We start from the raw sequence: 20,949 nt of genomic DNA on the forward strand, positions 1-20,949 counted from the left end.
GATGGAATCGGGGGTGGGGGTGACAGGGAAGCTCAAAAAGGAGGGTATATATGTTTACATACAGTTGATTCACATTGCTGTACAGTCAATATTGTAAAGCAATTACATTCGAATTTTAAAAAATAATAAAAATAAAAACTAATTCTATAACATAAAATACCCCCTTAAAAGTCAGAAAGGATGAATTCTAAGTATGTAAATGGTTATTTGAATGCCTAGCATAGTAACCTAAGGTTCAATCAAATGTTATAATGATAGTCCAAGTCAACACACCAGTCTGAAGTATAACATCAACCCTCCTGACTAACCAACAACACATGCAATACCTATGATCCAATTCTGTTCCCTAACACTAAAAAGTTGATGGCCTTCTGAATCCCAATAAAAACTTAGGCAACAGAGCAAGAAGTGGGAGACACTATTTCAACATGCATCAAGAAATTAGTAAGGAAAGCATGCCTCCTAAAATACTCAGCTCACTGTAAATCTTCAGTTGAAAGATTTCTAAGTCAGTTTATTGACCAAGAAAGTGGGTTTCATGATTTTATTATGGACATACTTTGATTAAAAAAAAAATCCTTTCACTTAACTTGATCATCTAACTCAGGTTTAAGTGATTTTGTTATATCCCAAATTTAAATCTACTCAGTTCAGTTCAGTCTCTCAGTTGTGTCCGACTCTTTGTAACCCCATGGACTGCAGCACGCCAGGCCTCCCTGTCTATCATCAACTGGAGTTTACTCAAACTCATGTCCATTGAGTCGGTGATGCCATCCAACCATCTCATCCTCTGTCGTCCCCTTCTCCTGCCTTCAATCTTTCCCAGCATCAGGGTCTTTTCCAATGAGTCAGTTCGTCATATCAGTTGGCCAAAGTATTGGAGTTTCAGCTTCAGCATCAGTTCTTCCAATGAATATTCAGGACTGATTTCCTTTAGGATGGACTGGTTGGATCTCCTTGCAATCCAAGAGACTCTCAAGAGTCTTCTCCAGCACCACATTCAAAAGCATCAATTCTTTGGTGCTCTTTCTTTATAGTTCAACTCTTATATCCATATGTGACTCCTGGAAAAAACCACAGCCTCAACCAGATGGACCTTTGTTGGCAAAGTAATGTCTCTGCTTTTTAATATGCTGTTCAGGTTGGTCATAACTTTTCTTCCAAGGAGTAAGCGTCTTTTAATCTTATGGCTTCAGTCACCATCTGCAGTAATTTTGGAGTCCAAAAAATAGTTTACTACTACTAAACTGTAATGCTTTGGTTACCAACGAGGGTGATATTCAAAAAATGAGTTTATCAAGCCAGAAAATCATTTAGAAAAGAGGATTCCACAACTATTTTGTGCAATGGCAGTATCACTAGACTACAACTTTCCAAAGGGGTCCATTGTGAAGGGGACAATATTCATTTGCATCTATAAGATTCAGTATATTTATTAAATAATGTAACATATAAAATGTCTAGCACAGTTACCTAATATAGTCAGTATTTGTCATCTTTTCCTGTTCCTTTATCAAACAATTAGTCACATTATACTAACATTGCATATGAGGAGACATCTCAATTTGAAGAAAAACTAACAAATTTTTACTTTTCTGAGGTTGCTTGAAATTCATTCTTTCATTCAACAAATATTAATTGAGCACCTGCTGTATGCTAAGAGTTTCAACAACTTGGACTATAACAGTCAACAAAAACAGATAAAGGTTCCTCTTCTCATGCAACTTATATTCTAGCAGTTGTAAAGAGAAAAATTTTAAAACAAATACAATAAATATATAGCATATTCAGAAAATTATAAATATTAGAGAAAAATTAAAAGTAAAGCAGAGTAAATGGGCATCCAAAAATCTAAAGACTGATGGAAAGTCAGGCTGCAATATTAAATGGAGGCAGTAGGTCAAAGTAGGCCTCACTGGGAAGGTGAAATTTCAGCTGCCTTGAAGATGAGAAAGTTAACCAAGAGATATATGGCAGGAGTAATAGGTACGGCAAAGCCTCGAACGGCACCATTTCTAGAGTGCCAACACCAACAAGGTTAATGTGGATGGAGGAACAGGATCTTATCCTGTGCAGTCTTGAAGGGCATTATAAGGACTTTGAGTAAGAACGGAAGCCACTGCAGGGCTTTTGAGTAGGAAAATGATGCTTTTCTCATCAAGCCTTTCACAGTCTAATGAAAATATAAATACAAATTACTTACTTCATCTAGATTCCTAAAACGTTCTCTCATTGGAGTTTCTAGCTCTTGTTGTATTTGGGCTCGTAACAATTCCAACTTTTGTGGAGTTAATACCTAATACGTGGAGAAATACAAACAATTCTAAATTCAAAATCACAAATATTAAATTCAGGAATTAGACAAATTTTGAAGCCTCTCTCCTAATCATAACAGTGAAATTCAACTAACAGAAATGTCGCAACATACTTAATTTTACAGTAATCATTATATAAACAGAACCATCACCTGAAACAACGAAACTCAATTTCAAGCTCTCAGAGATTAACAGACTAACACACAGAGTCAAACTTCATAAAGATTACAGAAATTTACCAGGAAGTTTGTCTCTCCCCACAATTAGTTCAAAATCTCAAGTTAAAAATAATTTACACACATAAATACCTAAGAACAGGCAATATAGGTTGACCAGACAAGATGAACAAAAAAGATATTCAGTACAGAAAGAATGGCACATCAAAGGAACAGGAAAACTAATACTTACATAGAACACAAAATCAAAGAATGGATAAAATACTAGATTCACTAGGGAGAAAAATGATCCTCAAAGGTGGCCTTAAAGGCATTTTAGGTAGAACCACACTAAGCACTACAGGAAATTCAGAATTCTGGGACCCTCCGTCAATACTGGTAGTAATCTCCAGACTCTGTAACAACCAAGACCATGCTGAAAATTCTGTTAAACACCACCCAGGTGAGTGCATCCTGGCTGGAAACAAAAGGGAAAGGGGAGCCATAGAGTAGAAGGTTCCTGAATACCAAGTTCATACTCTTATAACTTACTCCATACTTATTTAAAATTTTTCTTTTACTTAAAATGAACAAACATAATTACATAAATAAAATAATTCAAACAAAATAAAATATAAAAGGAAAAATCTGTCTTTTTCTCACTTCAGTCATCTAGCTTCCCTCTTAGAAACCAACCAGTGTCAGTAACTTTTGTAGATTTCTTGAGGCAGTCTATAATGCATAAGCACATATACTACGTTCAATTTTTACAGAAAGAAAGGCATACCATACACATTTTCTGCACCTTGTTTATCCATTGAAGGTTTTTGAGCTTAAGAATGGCAACATCATATGTTCATTTTAGGAAGAAGCAAGATGGATCAAAAGTGCTGGTAGGAAAAACTGGTGGCTATAGGAAGGAGAAGCAGTGAATGGGGCTAGAGAAACCAAAGAGAAAGTTCCTCTAATAAAATGGTTTACGATGTCAAGAGACTAATAATTGAGTCCAAAGTGCAAAGTAACTGTTTCAGTTAGTTCAGTCACTCAGTCGTGTCAGACTCTTTGTGACCCTATGGACTGCAGCACACCAGGCCTCCCTGTCCATCACCAACTCCCGGAGCTTGCTCAAACTCATGTCCATTGAGTTGGTGATGTCATCCAATCAACTCATCCTCTGTCGTCCCCTTCTCCTCCTGCCTTCAACCTTTCCCATCAGAGACTTTTCCAGTGAGTCAGTTCTTTGCATCTGGTGGCCAAAGTATTGGAGTTTCAGCTTCAGCATCAGTCCTTCCAATGAATATTCAGGACTGATTTCCTTTCGGATGGACTGGTTGGATCTCCCTGCAATCCAAGGGACTCTCAAGAGTCTTCTCCAACACCACAGTCCAAAAGCATCAATTCTTCAGCGCTCAGCTTTCTGTATACTACAACTCTCACACCCAGACATGACTACTGGAAAAACCACAGCTTTGACTAAATGGACCTTTGTTGGCAAAGTGATGTCTCTGCTTTTTAATATGCTGTTCAGGTTGGTCCTAACTTTTCTTCCAAGGAGCAAGCGTTTTCCAAATTTGCTGGCATAGAGAGTGCAGCACTTTCACAGCATCATCTTTTAGGAGTTGAAATAGCTCAACTGGAATTCCATCACCTCCACTAGCTTTGTTCATAGTGATGCTTCCTAAGGCCCACTTGACTTCACATTCCAGGATGTCTGGCTCTAGGTGAGTGATCACACCATCGTGATTATCTGGGTCATGAAGATCTTTTTTGTACAGTTGTTCTGTGTATTCTTGCCACCTCTTCTTAATACCTTTTGCTTCTGTTAAATCCATACCACTTCTGTCCTTTATTGTGCCCATCTTTGCCTAAAATGTTCCCTTGGTATCACTAATTGTCTTGAAGAGATCTCTAGTCTTTCCCACTCTTTTGTTTTCCTCTATTTCTTTGCATTGATCACTGAGGAGGGCTTTCTTGTCTCTCCTTGCTATTCCTTGGGACCCTGCATTCAAATGGGTAGATCTTTCCTTTTCTCCTTTGCTTTTTGCTTCTTTTCTTTTCACAGCTCTTTGTGAGGCCTCCTCAGACAACCATTTTGCCTTTCTGCCTTTCTTTTTCTTGGGAATGGTCTTGATCCCTGCCTCCTGTACAACGCCATGAACCTCCATCCATAGTTCTCAGGCACTCTTGTCTATCAAATCTAATCCCTTGAATCTATTTGTCACTTCCACTGTATAATCATAAGGGATTTGATTTAGGTCATACCTGAATGGTCTAGTGGTTTTCCCTACTTTCTTCAGTTTAAGTCTGAATTTGGTCACAAGGAGTTCATGATCTGAGCGACAGTCAGCTCCTGGTCTTGTTTTTGCTGACTGTATAGAGCTTCTCCATCTTTGGCTGCAAAGAATATAATCAATCTGATTTCGGTGTTGACCATCTGGTGATGTCCATATGTAGTCTTCTCTTGTGTTGCTGGAAGAGGGTGTTTGCTATGACCAGTGCGTTCTCTTGGCAAAACTCTATTTGCCTTTGCCCTGCTTCATTCTGTACCCCAAGGCCAAATATGCCTGTTACTCCAGGCATCTCTTGACTTCCTACTTTTGCATTCCAGTCCCCTATAATGAAAAGGACATCTTTTTGGGGTGTTAGTTGTAGGACATCTTGTGGGTCTTCATAGAACCGTTCAACTTCAGCTTCTTCAGCATTACTGGTCTGGGGCACAGTTGGATTACTGTGATACTGAATGGTTTGCCTTGGAAACAGAGATCATTCTGTTGCTTTTGAGACTGCATCCAAGTACTGCTTTTTGAACTCTTTCGTCGACTATGATGACTAATCCATTTCTTCTAAGGGATTCTTGCCCACAGTAGTAGATATAATGGTCATCTGAGTTAAATTCACCCATTCCAGTCCATTTTAGTTCACTGATTCCTAAAATGTTGATGTTCAACCCTTGCCATCTCCTGTTTGACCACTTCCAATTTGCCTTGATTCATGGACCTAACATTCCAGGTTCCTATGCAATATTGCCCTGCATTGCACTTTCCTTCCATCACCAGTCACATCCACAACTGGGTGTTGTTTTTGCCTTGGCTCCATCTCTTCATTCTTTCTGGAGTTATTTCTCCACTGATCTCCAGTAGCATACTGGGCACCTACTGATCTGGGGAGTTCATCTTTCAGTGTCCTATCTTCTTGCCTTTTCAAATTGTTCATGGGGTTCTCAAGGCAAGAATACTGAAGTGGTTTGCCATTTCCTTCTCTAGTGGACCACGTTTTGTCAGAACTCCCCACCACAACATGTCCATCTTGAATGGGTGGCGCTAAATGGAATGGTTCATAGTTTCCTTGAGTTAGACAAGGCTGTGGTCCATGTGATCAGATTGGTTAGTTTTCTGTGACTGTGGTTTTCAATCTGTGTGCTCTCTGATGGAGAAGAATAAGAGGCTTATGGAAGATTCCTGATGGAAGAGACTGACTCTCAGGGGAAAACTGAGTCTTATTCTGATGGGCGGGGCCATGCTCAGTATATCTTTACTCTAATATTCTGTTGATGGGCGGTGCTGTGTTCTCTCCTGGTTATCTACCTGGGGCCAAACTATGGTGGAGGTGATGAAGATAACGGTGACCTTCTTCAAAACGTCCCATGCATGCTCTCAGTGCCCCCACCCTCTAGCAGGCTGCCGCTGACCCACGCCTCCACCAGAGACTCCTGGACACTCACAGCTAAGTCTGGGTCAGTCTCTTGTGGAGTCACTGCTCCTTCCTCCTGGGTCCTGGTGCACCCAAGGTTCTGTTTGTGCCCTCCAAGAGCCTGTTTTCCCAGTCCTGTGTAAGTTCTGGAGGCTCTGTGGTGGGGTTAATGGCGACCTCCTCCAAGAGGGCTTATGCCATGCCCAGGTCTGCTGCATCCAGAGCCCCTGCCCCTGCAGTAGTCCACTGCTGACCTGGACCTCTGCAGGAGACACTCAAACACAGTTCTGTCTCAGTCTCTGTGGGGTCTCTGGGTCCTGGGGTTTGTTTGAGCCCTCTGAGCATCTCTGGCAGGTATGGGGTTTGATTCTAAATGCAATTTCACTCCTCCTACCATCTTGCTGTAGGGCTGCGCAAAAAGGTCATTCAGGTTTTTCTGTAAGCTGTAAGGGAAAAACTCAAATGAACTTTTTGGCCAACCCAATAATTTAAAAAGAATATATAAATTTTATTTGGATCCTTTTTCAAACAAACCAACTTTAAAAACAACAAGGAAACAAAACTGAGAATATTAGGAATATCTTAAAGAAAATATAACATTAAAAGGTTTTAAGAAAAGTACTTTTAGGTATGGAAACAGTATTGTGGCTATGCCTCCAAGGAACTGCTCAGGTATATAATAGAGAAATGTACTAACATATCTAGGGTTGAGATGATATGATTAGGTTCAAAATAATCCAGGGGGGTTGAAAGAGAGAGGCAGTATGTTAGAAGACAAGACAACACTGGCTCCAAGAGGGTAATTACGTATGCTTACATATGTAACTGGTGATAGGTACATGGGGATGCATCATCCCACTCTCTATATTTTTGTAGTTGCTTCAGATTTCTATAATTAAAAGTTAATTAAAACAAAAGTCCTTTCACTTCAAGCAGATGGAATAGAGACCAGCTTTACTCCCTTGTCTGAAACAAAAGATTGAACAAAAATCAAACAATGGTTTTCAAGACGCTGCACATGATGAAGCAACAAATATCCCTAAGAGACAGAAAACAAAGAAGCTGAGCTTTGCTAAAAGCTTCCAGGCTGTGACAAAGGAAGAGTCTGATGGACCCCAACTTAAGGAGACAGAACCAAGGCTCCAGGGAGACTAGTGTAGCTAGAGTCAAAGACTGGGTAACAGAGAGGAGGGTAGCAGGGAAAGAAAATGATGGAGATCTGCAAAATGACCTCTCAACTCATTCAGTATTGATCAGGACATGCATGTAAGGAAAATACCTAAGGTCAGGAAGAAATCCACCTCAAAGGATTAGAAGAATGGACTACTCAGAGCTCATGTAGAGTTCCCTCTCCCAGAAGCCACACTAAAAGCTTCATTTCACAGAGATATGAGTAGAATACTCAGAAGAGTCTCAGCAGTGAGAAATAATCAGCACTAAACTTCTCTCACTTAACAAATCTTAAAGGCAAGACCCAGAATGACAAAACTGTTTCCAAAGAACTGTGTCCCAAAACAAAGATCAAGAATATTTACCAGAATACAAAAATATCTAGCATTCAACAAAATAAAATTCATAATGTCTAGAAACCAATAAATATTTACCAGGCATAAAGACTTAAGAATAAATTTCACCAAGGAGGTGAAAAACCTGTACACTGAAAACTGTAAGGCACAGATGAGAAAAACTGAAGATACTAAAAAATGGAAAGATATTTCATGCTCATGGATTGAAATAATAGTTAAAATATGCATACTAACCAAAGCAATCTACAGATTCAGTGCAACCCTTACAAAATCCTAATGGCAGATTTCACAGAACTGCAATAATTTTTAAGTTTGTATGGAACCATGAAAGACTCTAAATAGCCAAAACAACCTTGAGAAATAAGAACAAAGCCAGAGGTATCATATTCTCTGGTTTCAAACTATACTACGAAGCTACAGTAATTAAAACAGTATGGTACTGGCACAAAAACAGATATGTGGGTCAATGGAACAGAACATAGAGAGCCCAGAAATAAACCCATATATATATATATGGAAAATTAACTTATAACAAAAGAAGAAAGAAACATGATGAAGAAAGGATAGTCTCTTTAATAAACAATGCTGGGAAAACTGGACTGCCACATGAAACAGAATAAAACCAGACCACTATCTTATACCATACACAAATTAACTCAAAATAAAGATGTGAATTCAAAACCTGAAACCATAATATTTATAGAAGAAAACACAGATGGTAACCTCATTAATGTTAATTCTTACCAATGTTTTAGTAGATTAGACTCTAAAGGAAAGGGAAACAAAAGTAAAAACAAGCAAATATCAAATTGAAAAGCTTCCGCACAGCAAAGGAAACCATAAACAAAACAAAAGGAAACCTACTGAATAGGAGAAATTATTTGCAAATCACATACTACCAAGGGGTTAGTATCCAAAATATATTATAGAACTTATACAACTCAACACTAAAAAGCCAAGCAACCCAATTTAAAAATAGGCAGAGAATCTGAGCAGATATTTTTCCAAAGACAACACACAAGTGGCCAACAGGTACATGAAAGATACTTAACATCACTAATTATCAGGAACCTGCAAGCAAAAACCACAATGAGATATCATCTCATACCTGTAAGTAATGGTGATTATCAAAAGAACAACAAATAATGAGTGTCAGTGAGTATGCGGAGCAGAGACTGTTAAACTATTAGTGAGAATGTAAACTGGTGCAGCAGCTATGGAAAACAGCAGAAAGGTTTCTTTAAAAAATTAAAAACAAAAAACAAACAAACAAACAAACAAAAATTAAAAACAATTCCATTTCTGGGTATTTATCTAAAGAATACAAAAGCACTAATTCAAAAAGACATATGAATTTTTATGTCCACTACAACATTATTTACAATAGCCAAAATATGCAAACAACCTAAGTGTCTACTGATGGATAAAAAGATACAGAGAACATGAAATACATACACACACACAAATACTTCTCAGCCATAAAGAATGAAATCCTGCCATTCATAACATGGTTGGACCTTGAGGGTATGATGCTAAGTGAAGTAAGTTAGACAAAAAGACAAATACCATATGATTTGATTTATATGTGGAATCAAAACACAGACACATGCACATACCAATGGATAAACAAAACAAAAACAAACTAACAGATCCAAAGAACAGATACTAGTTACTAGAAAAGAAGGAAGTTGGGAGATGGGTGATTTGGATGAAGGGGATCAACTGTATGGTGATGAATGGTAACTAGACTTGTCAGAGGTAATAACCTTGTAGTGCAAACAGATGTTGAACCAAAATGCTGTACACGTGGAACTTAAATACAAATAAAAAATATTTTTTAATTTAGCAGACATATAAAGAAGCCTGAAAAAAAGACTAGGTTGGTGCAATAGTAATTGTGGTTTTGGACCCTGAATTTTCAATCAGTATAACTAGGCTCAAACACATATTTATTAATCAAAATAGGAACATAATAATAATCAACATACTTTTGCCAACGAGAAATACATTTATTCCTGCAGCAAAAAAAATCAGTGCTTCAGGATTCGATCAACTCTTGGAAAGCATTTTCTGCATCCTGCTGGTTGTGGAAGCATTTTCCCTGCAAAAAGTTGTCAAGATGCTCAAAGAAGTGGTAGTCAGTTGGAAGGCAAGAGGTCAGGTGAATATAGTATAGATGAGGCAAAATTTAGTAGCCCAGTTTGTTCAACTTTTGAGGCACTGGTTGTACACCATGTGATTGGGCACCGTCACAGAGAAGAACTGGGCCCTTTCTGTTGACCAATGCTGGCTGCAGGCACCGCACTTTTTGGTGCATCTCAACAACTTGCCTAACATACTTCTCAGATGTAATGATTTTGCTGGGATTCAGAAAGCTGTAGAGAATCAGACCAGCAGCAGACCACTAAACAGTGACCATGACCCTTTTCTTGGTGCAAGTTTGGCTTTGGAAAGGACTTCAGAGCTTCTTCTCAGTCCAACTGCTGAGCTGATTGTCACCAACTTTCATATACAATCCAGTTTTCATTACATGTCACAATCTGATCAAGAAATAGTTCGTTGCTGTGTAGAACAAGAGAAGATGACACTTCAGGATAATTTTTTTGATTTGCAGTCAGCTCATGAGGCACCCACTTACCAAGCTTTTTCACCTTTCCAACCTGCTTCAAATGCCAAACCAAAGAATAGTCGACGCTAAGTTCTCGGGCAACTTCTCGTGTAGTTGTAAAAGGATCAACTTGGATGATTCTCTCATCTGGCTGTTGGTCAACTTCCAATGGCCGACCACTACTCTCCTCATCTTCAAGAGGCTCATCATCTTTGCAAAACTTCTTGAATCACTGCTTCACTATATGCTCATTAGCAGTTCCTGGGCCAAATGTGCTGCTGATGTTGTGAGCTGTCTCCACTGCTTATGACCCATTTTGAACTTGAATAAGAAAATCACTGGAATTTGTTTTTGTCTAATATTAAATCCATAGTCTAAAATACATATAAAATAAACAGCAAGCAATAATTCATTAGAAAAAACATTAAGCAAGAAATGTACAATAATGTATAACATAACCACATTTAAGAATGTACTCCAATATCAAATAGCAAATGCAACAATGCAAAACCACAATTACTTTTGCACCAGTCTAATAATACCTACAATAGGAAAAGAAAACCACTCAAAAACCACCCCGAGATGCATGAGACAAGTGCTCGGGCCTGGTGCACTGGAAAGACCCAGAGGAATCAGGTGGAGAGGGAGGTGGGAGGGGGGATTGGGATGGGGAATACGTGTAACTCTATGGCTGATTCATATCAATGTATGACAAAACCCACTGAAATGTTGTGAAGTAATTAGCCTCCAACTAATAAAAAAAAAAAAAAAAAAAACCACCCCGAGTGATGGAGATCTTAACATTAGCAAAAACATTAAAATAGTTATTATAACTGAATTCCACATGAAGTTACAGTAAAGAATAAACATGTCAAGGAAAACATGAATAAGATCAAAATTGGACTTCAGGATAAAAACTACAATTTCTGAGATGGAAAATGCACTATGAAATCACTAGCAGATTAGACACTGCAGGAAAAAAGATTAGAGAACTTGAAAGACATGAAAACAGAAACTACTCCAAATGAAATAGAGAGACAAGAAAGATTAAAGATAAAGACAACATCAGTGAATTATGGGAGAACTTTAAGTGGCCTAAAAGCAGTTCCCAAAGGAAATCAAACAGGAGGCAGAAAAAAATATTTCGAAAAGCAGTATCTAAAATTTTTCTAAATTTGATGAAAACTATAAACTCATAGACCCAAGAAGCTCAAAAAACCTCGGTACCAGAAACATGAAGAAATGTCCAATGGGAAGTCAACCAAACTACTGAAAACCAGCAATAAAGAAAAAAATTTAAGAGCTGACAAGAAAAAAAGATATATTAGATAAACAGAACAAAGATAAAAATGACAACAAATGTCTTAGGTGACACTTAAGTGAGAAGACAGAAGAGCAACATGTTAAAGTATTAAGGGGAAAAACTGTCAACCCAGAATTCAAAACTCAACAGAAGTATCTTTAAACACCATTTATATATAAAAGTTGAGGACTTCCCTGGTGGTGCAGTACATAAGAAACTGCTTGCCAAGGCAAGGGACATGGGTTTGAGCCCTGTTCCAGGAAGATTCCACACGCCGTGGAGCAACTAAGCCCACGCATTACAACTACTGAGCCTGAGCTCTAGAGCCCGCAGGCCACAGCGACTGAGCCCCACGTGCCCAGAGCCTGTGCTCCGTAGCAAGAGAAGCCACCACAATGAGAAGTCCAAGCACTGCAACCAAGAGTCAGCTCTGCTCTCTGCAAACAGACGAAGCCTGCACTAAGCAATGAAAAGCCACTGCAGTCAAATAAATAATAAAAGCTGAAAAAATTCTCACCAGTATTTCTGCATTATAATAAATTTTTAAGTCCTTAAGATGTCAAAAACAACACCCAGTTGGGCATGAGACTGGTGATGGAAATAAAGTCCAATGCTGTAAAGAGCAATACTGCATAGAAAACTGGAATGTTAGCTCCATGAATCAAGGCAAATTGGAAGTGGTCATACAGGAGATGGCAAGGGTGAACGTCGACATTTTAGGACTCAGTGAATTAAAATGGACTGGAATGGGTGAATTTAACTCAGATTACCATTGTATCTACTACTGTGGGCAAGAATCGCTTAGAAGAAATGTAGTAGTCATTATAGTCAATGAAAGAGTCCAAAATGTAGTACTTGGATGCAGTCTCAAAAATGACAGAATGATCTCTGTTCGTTTCCAAGGCAAACCATTCAATATCACAGTAATCCAAGTTTATGCCCCGACCAGTAATACTGAAGAAGCTGAAGTTGAACCATTCTATGACAACCTGCAAGACGTTCTACAACTAATACCCAAAAAAAGATGTCCTTTTCATTATACGGGACTGGAATGCAAAAGTAGGAAGTCAAGAAACACCTGGAGTAACAGGCAAACTTGGCCATGGAGTACAGAATGAAACAGGGCAAAGTCTCATAGAGTTTTGCCAAGAGAACGCACTGGTCATAGCAAACACCCTCTTCCAACAACACAAGAGAAGACTCTACACGTGGACATCACCAGATGGTCAATACTGAAATCAGATTGATTATATTTTTCGTAGCCAAAGTGGAGAAGCTCTATACAGTCAGCAAAAACAAGACTGGGAGCTAACTGTGGCTCGGATTATGAACTCCCTATTGCCAAATTCAGGCTTAAATTGAAGAAAGTAGGGAAAACCACTAGACCATTCAGGTAGGACCTAAATCAAATCCCTTATGACTATACAGTGGAAGTAACAAACAGAATCAAGGGATTAGATTTGATAGAGTGCCTGAGAACTATGGATGGAGGTTCATGACATTGTACAGGAGGCAGGTATCAAGACTGTTCCTGAGAAAAAGAAAGGCAAAAAGGCAAAATGGTTGTCTGAGGAGGCCTTACAAAGAGCTGTGAAAAGAAAAGAAGTGAAAGGCAAAGGAGAAAATGGAAAGATAAACTCATCTGAATGCAGAGTCCCAAGGAATAGCAAGGAGAGACAAGAAAGCCCTCCTCAGTGATCAATGCAAAGAAATAGAGGAAAACAAAAGAGTGGGAAAGACTAGAGATCTCTTCAAGACAATTAGTGATACCAAGGGAACATTTTAGGCAAAGATGGGCACAATAAAGGACAGAAGTGGTATGGATTTAACAGAAGCAAAAGGTATTAAGAAGAGGTGGCAAGAATACACAGAACAACTGTACAAAAAAGATCTTCATGAGCCAGATCACCACAATGGTGTGATCACTCACCTAGAGTCAGACATCCTGGAATGTGAACTCAAGTGGGCCTTAGGAAGCATCACTATGAACAAAGCTAGTGGAGGTGATGGAATTCCAGTTGAGCTATTTCAACTCCTAAAAGATGATGCTGTGAAAGTGCTGCACTCAATATGCCAGCAAATTTGGAAAACTCCGCAGTGGCCTCAGGACCAGAAAAGGTCAGTTTTCATTCCAATCCCAAAGAAAGGCAATCCCAAAGAATGCTCAAACTACTGCACAGATGCACTCATCTCACACACTAGTTAAGTAATGCGAAAAATTCTTCCAAGCCGGGCTTCAATAGTATGTGAACCATGAACTTTCAGGTGTTCAAGCTGTATTTAGAAAAGGCAGAAGAACCAGAGATCAAATTGCCAGCATATGCTGGATCATCAAAAAAGCAAGAGAATTCCAGAAAAACATCGTCTTCTGCTTTATTGACTATGCCAAAGCCTTTGACTGTATGGATCACAACAACCTGGAAAATTCTTCAAGAGATTGGAATACCAGACCACCTGATCTGCCTCCTGAGAAACCTGTATGTAGGTCAAGAAGCAACAGTTAGACATGGAAGAATAGACTGTTTCCAAACAAGGAAAGGAGTATGTCAAGACTGTGTATTGTTGTCCTGCTTATTTAACTTATCTGCAGAGTACATCATGCAAAATGCTGGGCTAGATGAAGCACAAGGTGGAATCAAGACTGCTGGGAGAAATATCAATTAGCTCAGATGTGTAGATGACACCACCCTTATGGCTGAAAGCAAAATGGAACTAAAGATCCTCTTGATGAAAGTCAAAGAGGAGAGTGAAAAGGCTGGCTTAAAACTCAATGTTCAAAAAACTAAGATCATGGCATCTGATCCCATGACTTCATGGCGAATAGATGGGGGGAAAATGGAAATCTTGAAAGACTTTATTTTCTTGGGCTCCAAAATCACTGCAGATGGCGACTGCAGCCATGAAATTAAAAGACGCTTGCTCCTTGGAAGAAAAGTTATGAGCAACCTAGACAGCGTATTAAAAAGCAGAGACATTACTTTACCAGCAAAGGTCCATCTTGTCAAAGCTATGGTTCTTCCAGTAATCATGTACGGATGTGAGAGTTGGACCATAAAGAAGACTGAGCGCTAAAGACCTGATGCTTTTGAACTGTGTGGTGTTGGAGAAGACTCTTGAGAGTCCCTTGGACTGCAAGGAGATCAAAACAGTCAATGCTAAAGGAAATCAACCTGAATATTCATTGGAGGGACTGATGCTAAAGCTGAAGCTCCAATACTTTGGCCACTTGATGCAAAGAGCCAACTCACTGGAAAAGACCTTGATGCTGGGAAAGACCAAAGTCTGTGAGGAGAAATGGATGACAAGAGGATGAGATGGTTGGTTGGCATCACTGACTCAAGGGACATGAGTTTGAACAAACTCCAGGAGATGGTGAATGACAAGGAAGCCTGGGGTGCTGCAGCCCAGAGAGTCAGACCTAACTGTGCAGCTACACAATAACAACACCCATCACATTTCATATTAGTAGGTATTAGTTGTGACATTTTCCTGCAATCACTCAATAGCACCAACTGTTTATTTCTGCTTATCTAGTGCTTGTAACAGTAAGGTTTTATTAATATTGGACACATGGGTTGATAAGAGTCTAAAGCCATCTTTCAAGTCACGCAATACAGTATGCCAGTGTCATCCAATTCATGGGTTCCTTTGACAGCAGTGCTTGTTGTTCAGTATCTTCTTGAAATCTTCCATTGTTGGGAATACCACCACGTTAGCCTCCACCATGCTTACTGTTTCATTCCCTGGTGAACGTATTTAGGTTCAAAAATCTCAGAAACACGAGTTGAAGAGGGAAATAAAATTTGAACCTTTAGAATTGTTACATTAATTTGTTTTGCAAAGATTGAGTCCTACATGAATGCAATCTCTGGGCACTAAACCAAAGGTATTCAAATTACTGTTTTCAGACATTGAAAATGTAATTACTCTGTTTCTTGAAAGTAACATGTAGACATGCTTATTTGTAACAAGCACATACAAAATAGCCTAAAAAGACTGGAGTGGCTATATTAATATCAGATAGAATAGACTTCAAGACAAAGATTATTATGAAAGATAAAAAGAATATTTTTATAACCCCAAAAGGGTCATTTCATCAGGAAGGTTATGACCTTCAGCAAACAGTTACATTTTTATGCCTTCATTTTCTCATGTGATAAAGGGCATAAACGTTGTTTTCTAACAGGGATTGTTGTGAGGACTGATGAGATAAAAATAACCTGTATATTTTTAGTATAGTGTCTGGCACCTAGTAGATACTCATAAACGATGGCAATTTTTATTCTGTTTGAATACAGACTCCATGAGGGTAGGAATTGTTTTTAGTGTTCTGTAGTGGTGCCTAGCAAGCATTTTTTTATATGAATGACATGAATAAATAAATGAGCGAGTCAGAATTATTCTATTCATATATGTTGTACTTGTTGTTTCATAGGTACCTAGATAGATAGAGCCTTAGTATTTTAGAGTTGATAGTCTAGTTCTCTTTCATATCTGCAGTGAGTTGAGTTGTGTCCTCTCAAAAGATACGTTTTAATTCCCAGTACCTCAGAATGTGACCTTATTTGGAAATAAAGAGTTTTACACATGAAAAGGTAATACTGAAGTATGGTGGGCCGTTAATCAAATATGACTGATGTCCTTATAAGAGGGTAGACAGAAATATGTGGGTGGGGAGTGGGATGGGGCAGAGAGAATGTCCTATGATGACAGAAGTAGCGGTTGAAGTCCTGCAAGCTGCCAGGAAACACCAAGGATTGGCAGCATATCAACAGAAGCTAGGACAAGGCATGAAGTATTCTTCCTACAGTTTTCAGAGGAAACATGGCCTAGATGACAACTTGATTTTGGACTTCTGGCCTCCAGAACTGAGGCAGTAAATTTCAAAGCAGAATTCCTATTTCAAACGTCTATGACACAGGGCTCTTCATTCTGTGCTTCACTGCTCTGTGTTAGAGAACCTAGAGAACCTTGTAAAGTGATCCACTTCCATTTATGGATTGGAGTATGTGAAGCATTTTCTTTCATATTGAAATGAAATCACCCTCCCTATAGCCTTCCTATTGTTTCTTGTAGTGTTCCTTGCCTGTGTATTTGTGTGCTAAGTCGTTTCCTTCCGGTCCAATTCTTTGCGACTCTATGAACTGTAACCCACCAGCCTCCGCTGACCAGGGGATTCTCCAGTCAGGAATACTGGAGTTGGTTGCCATGCTCTCCTTCACTGGATCTTCCCAAACCAGGGACTGAACATGCATCTCAATGTCTCCTGCATTGGCAGGCAGGTTCTTTACCACTAGCACCACCTGTGTTCCTTGGACCTACACAAAAAAACTCTAGGTATTTCTCCATGTGATAACTTCCCAAATGTTTGCTGATAAATAAAATTTATCTGGTAAAGTTTCTGTTTTTCAATATAAACATATCTGGTTTCTGTGTGATATTTACCTGGCAAAAATAACTGAAAGAAACATCTATACATAAATACACATATTGAAGCAATTTAGCTATTTGCTTAATGGGTATTTGCAATTTGTACAAATTGTGAGTTGAGTAAAGGTAAGTAAATTCAACAAAGTAAAATCAGCAAGAAATACTTCAGTCAAGGTTTTATGAAAGATGATTATTTTAAAAATACACATGTTATTATATTGTTGACTTGCAAAATGCCTTTTCTGGTTTAAGATTTATTATCTCTTTGGCTTTCATAGAAAAACAATATAAAAGACATTCATTTAAAGAATATTCTGCATCACATGTGTAGTTGTAGTGATTGGGGATGAAAACAGTGCCTAGTTCATAGGATAATTTTAAAGGTACAGTGAGTCAATGCATAGACATTGTTCATACAATGCTTTGATGTCATAAGTGGTTAGAACAAGTTAGCTATTACATTGTTATTATGTAACATGTTAACAAAACCTTTCCTAAAAAAATGGGAGTCATCTTATGTATTTTTGATAATTACCAAACATATACATCCTTTCTTTGTGCCTGGTAATGCAAACTGTGTAACCCATATATTTCCTGTATTATTTGGCTGCTAGGAAGCTCAGAGTAAAATTTATTACTCAGTTTCTCATTAATTTCTTAAGAATCTCTGGTACAGCGATATTTGCCCCATTAAATCAAAGCATTCTTTGAAAAAACTGGTCTGTATAGTATTATAGTATTTAATAGGACAAACGTTGGAGTGTTGAAGATTTGTTTTTATAGATTTAATGTAGGTAATGAAACATAGATGGTTATATGATGAAGCATTCTTTTAGTTTTGAGACAAGTAGTGGCAGTAATTCCATTAAAAATCTAAGACACAGCATAATTTCCTCCTAATTTGGCATCAGTTTAACCCTCTAATTCTGTGTCTGGAGTATGTTGGCTTTGAGAAAGAGGGAGAAGGGAGGAAGATAGTTGTTTTTTTTTAATGTGTCTGCTTGTTGTTAATAACTTGCTTATGAAGTAGTCTTTACCATAGTTAGAGACCTCACAAGACCGATTTCAGTGTTGTTTTTTCCTTTGTGGAGACTTATTTTTCCATCAGTATCATTTACCCGTCATCTTCAGTTCAGTTCCTCAGATGTGTACAACTTTTGTGACCCCATGCACTGTAGCACGCCAGAACTCCCTGTCCTACACCAACTCCCAGAGCTTACTCAAACTCATGTCCATTGAGTTGGTGATGGCATCCAATCATCTCATCCTCTGTAGTCCTCTTCTCCTCCCATTTTCAATCTTTCCCAGCATCAGGGACTTTTCCAGTAAGTCAGTTCATTGCATCAGGTGGCCAAAGTATTGGAGTTTCAGCTTCAGCATCAGTCCTTCCAATGAACATTCAGGTCTGATTTCCTTTAGGATGGACTGGTTGGATCTCCTTGCAGTCTAAGGGACTCTCAAGAGTCTTCTCCAACACCACAGTTCAAAAGCATCAATTCTTCCGTGCTCAGCTTTATGGTCCAACTCTCACATCCATACATGACTACTGGAAAAACCATAGCCTTGACTAGACGGACCTTTGTTGACAAAGTAATGTCTCTGCTATTTAATCTGCTGTCTATGTTGCTCATAACTTTTCTTCCAAGGAACAAGTGTCTTTCAATTTCATGGCTGCAGTCACCATCTGCAGTGATTTTGGAGCCCAAAATAACAAAGTCTGCCACTGTTTCCCCATCTATTTTCCATGAAGTGACCGGACCGGATGCCATGATCTTAATTTTCGGAATGCTGAGGTTTAAGCCAACTTTTTCACTCTCCTCTTTCACTTTCATCAAGAGGCTCTTTAATTCTTCTTCACTTTCTGCCATAAGGGTCATCTGCATACTGAGGTTATTGATATTTTTCACAGCAATTTTGATTCCTGCTTGTGCTTTTTCCAGCCCAGCATTTCTCATGATGTACTCTGCATATAAGTTAAATAAGCAGGGTGACAACATACAGCCTTGACATACTCCTTTTCCTATTTGGAACCAGTCTGTTGTTCCATGTCTTGTTCTAACTGTTGCTTCCTGACCTGCATACAGATTTCTCAAGAGGCAGGTCAGGTGGTTTGGTATTCCCATCTCTTTCAGAATTTTCCACAGTTTATTGTGATCCATATAGTCAAAGGCTTTCGCATAGTCAATAAAGTAGAAATAGATGTTTTTCTGGAATTCTCTTGCTTTTTCAATGATCCAGCGGATGTTGGCAATTTGATCTTTGGTTCCTCTGCCTTTTCTAAATCCTGCTTGAACATCTGGAAGTTCATGGTTCATGTACTGTTGAAGCCTGGCTTGAAGAATTTTGAGCATTATTTAACTAGTGTGTGAGATGAGTGCATCTGCGCAGTAGTTTGAGCAGTCTTTGAGATTGCCTTTCTTTGGGATTGGAATGAAAACTGACCTTTTCTGGTCCTGAGGCCACTGCGGAGTTTTCCAAATTTGCTGGCATATTGAGTGCAGCACTTTCACAGCATCATCTTTTAGGAGTTGAAATAGCTCAACTGGAATTCCATCACCTCCACTAGCTTTATTTGTAGTGATGCTTCCTAAGGCCCACTTGAGTTCACATTCCAGGATGTCTGGCTCTAGGTGAGTGATCACAGCTTCATGATTATCTGGGTCGTAAAGATCTTTTTTGTACAGTTCTTCTGTGTATTCTTGCCACCTCTTCTTAATATCTTCTGCTTCTGTTAAGTACATACCATTTTTGTCCTTTATTGAGCCCATCTTTGCATGAAATGTTTCCTTGGTATCTCTAATTTTCTTGAAGAAATCTCTAGTCTTTCCCATTCTTTTGTTTTCCTCTATTTCTTTGCACTGATCACTGAGGAAGGCTTTCTTACCTCTCCTTGCTATTCTTTGGAACTCTGCATTCAAATGGGTATATCTTTCCTTTTCTCCTTTGTTTTACAACGTCTTTACAATTGCTGTACAATGTCACAAACCTCCATCCATAGTTCTTCAGGCACTCTATCAGATCTAACACCTTGAATATGCTTGTCGCTTCCACTTGCATAATCCTAAGGGATTTGATTTAGGTCATACCTGAATAGTCTAGTGGTTTTCCCTACTTTCTTCAATTTAAGTCTGAATTTGGCAATAAGGAGCTCATGATCTGAGCCACAGTCAGCTCCTGGTCTTGTTTTTGCTGACTGTATAGAGCTTCTCCATCTTTGGCTACAAAGAATATAATCAATTTGATTTTGGTGTTAACCATTTGGTGATGTCCATGTGTAGAGTTGTCTCTTGTGTTGTTGGAAGAGGGTGTTTGCTATGACCAGTGCATTCTCTCGGGAAAGCTCTTGCTAGCCTTTGCCCTGCTTCATGCTGTACTCCAAGGCCAAACTTACCTGTTACTCCAGGTATCTCTTGACTTCCTACTTTTGCATTCCTATCCCCTAAGATGGAACGGACATCTTTTTGGTGTAAGTAACAAGCACAAGATAAGCAGAAATCAACCACTAGTGCTACTGAGCAATTACAGTAAAACATCACAACTAATACCTACCAATTTAAAATCTGACAGGTAGCTGTGCTCTACTTTTTGAGCAAATAGAAAATGAATAGTGTAAAAAAAACATCAAAAGAAACTGTAGTTAGTTCTTTAGTATCAACTATCTGTTACTTGAGAAACTCCACAGAAATTTAGAAAATCTTTATTTTTAAAGTATGTTTAACTGTGAATTTTTATCAATTCAGACAGGCCTTTCCTCCAATTATTCTTAAGAGTAAGATAGTATTTAAATCAGAACGGAAAATATAATAAAAATTTACATAAAAGTTTTGTGGCTGATTTCTACAGAGTAGCTAACATTCTAAAGTATATGAAAGAAGATTACATTATACCACTGGAGATACAACAAAATACTCATTATGGATAC

At 38.5% G+C, this 20,949-nt stretch overlaps 1 protein-coding gene across 5 annotated transcripts in view; it reads right to left on the reverse strand.

Annotated features, from left to right (window-relative positions):
- The window catches only part of CEP83 (centrosomal protein 83), a 136,433-nt gene that overhangs the window by 56,259 nt on the left and 59,225 nt on the right, over positions 1-20,949 (reverse strand). For 4 of the 5 annotated variants that reach the window (XM_043881341.1, XM_043881347.1, XM_043881357.1 and 1 more), the window contains one exon: positions 2,204-2,296. In XM_043881341.1, the coding sequence (XP_043737276.1) occupies positions 2,204-2,296 (93 nt within the window). Of the gene's footprint in view, positions 1-589; positions 701-2,203; positions 2,297-20,949 lie in introns of those variants that run through there. The other variant, XM_043881375.1, reaches the window with a different exon arrangement.

The sequence above is a fragment of the Cervus elaphus genome, chromosome 3 (assembly GCF_910594005.1).
Source record: "Cervus elaphus chromosome 3, mCerEla1.1, whole genome shotgun sequence".
NCBI classification, from domain to species: Eukaryota; Metazoa; Chordata; class Mammalia; order Artiodactyla; family Cervidae; genus Cervus; species Cervus elaphus.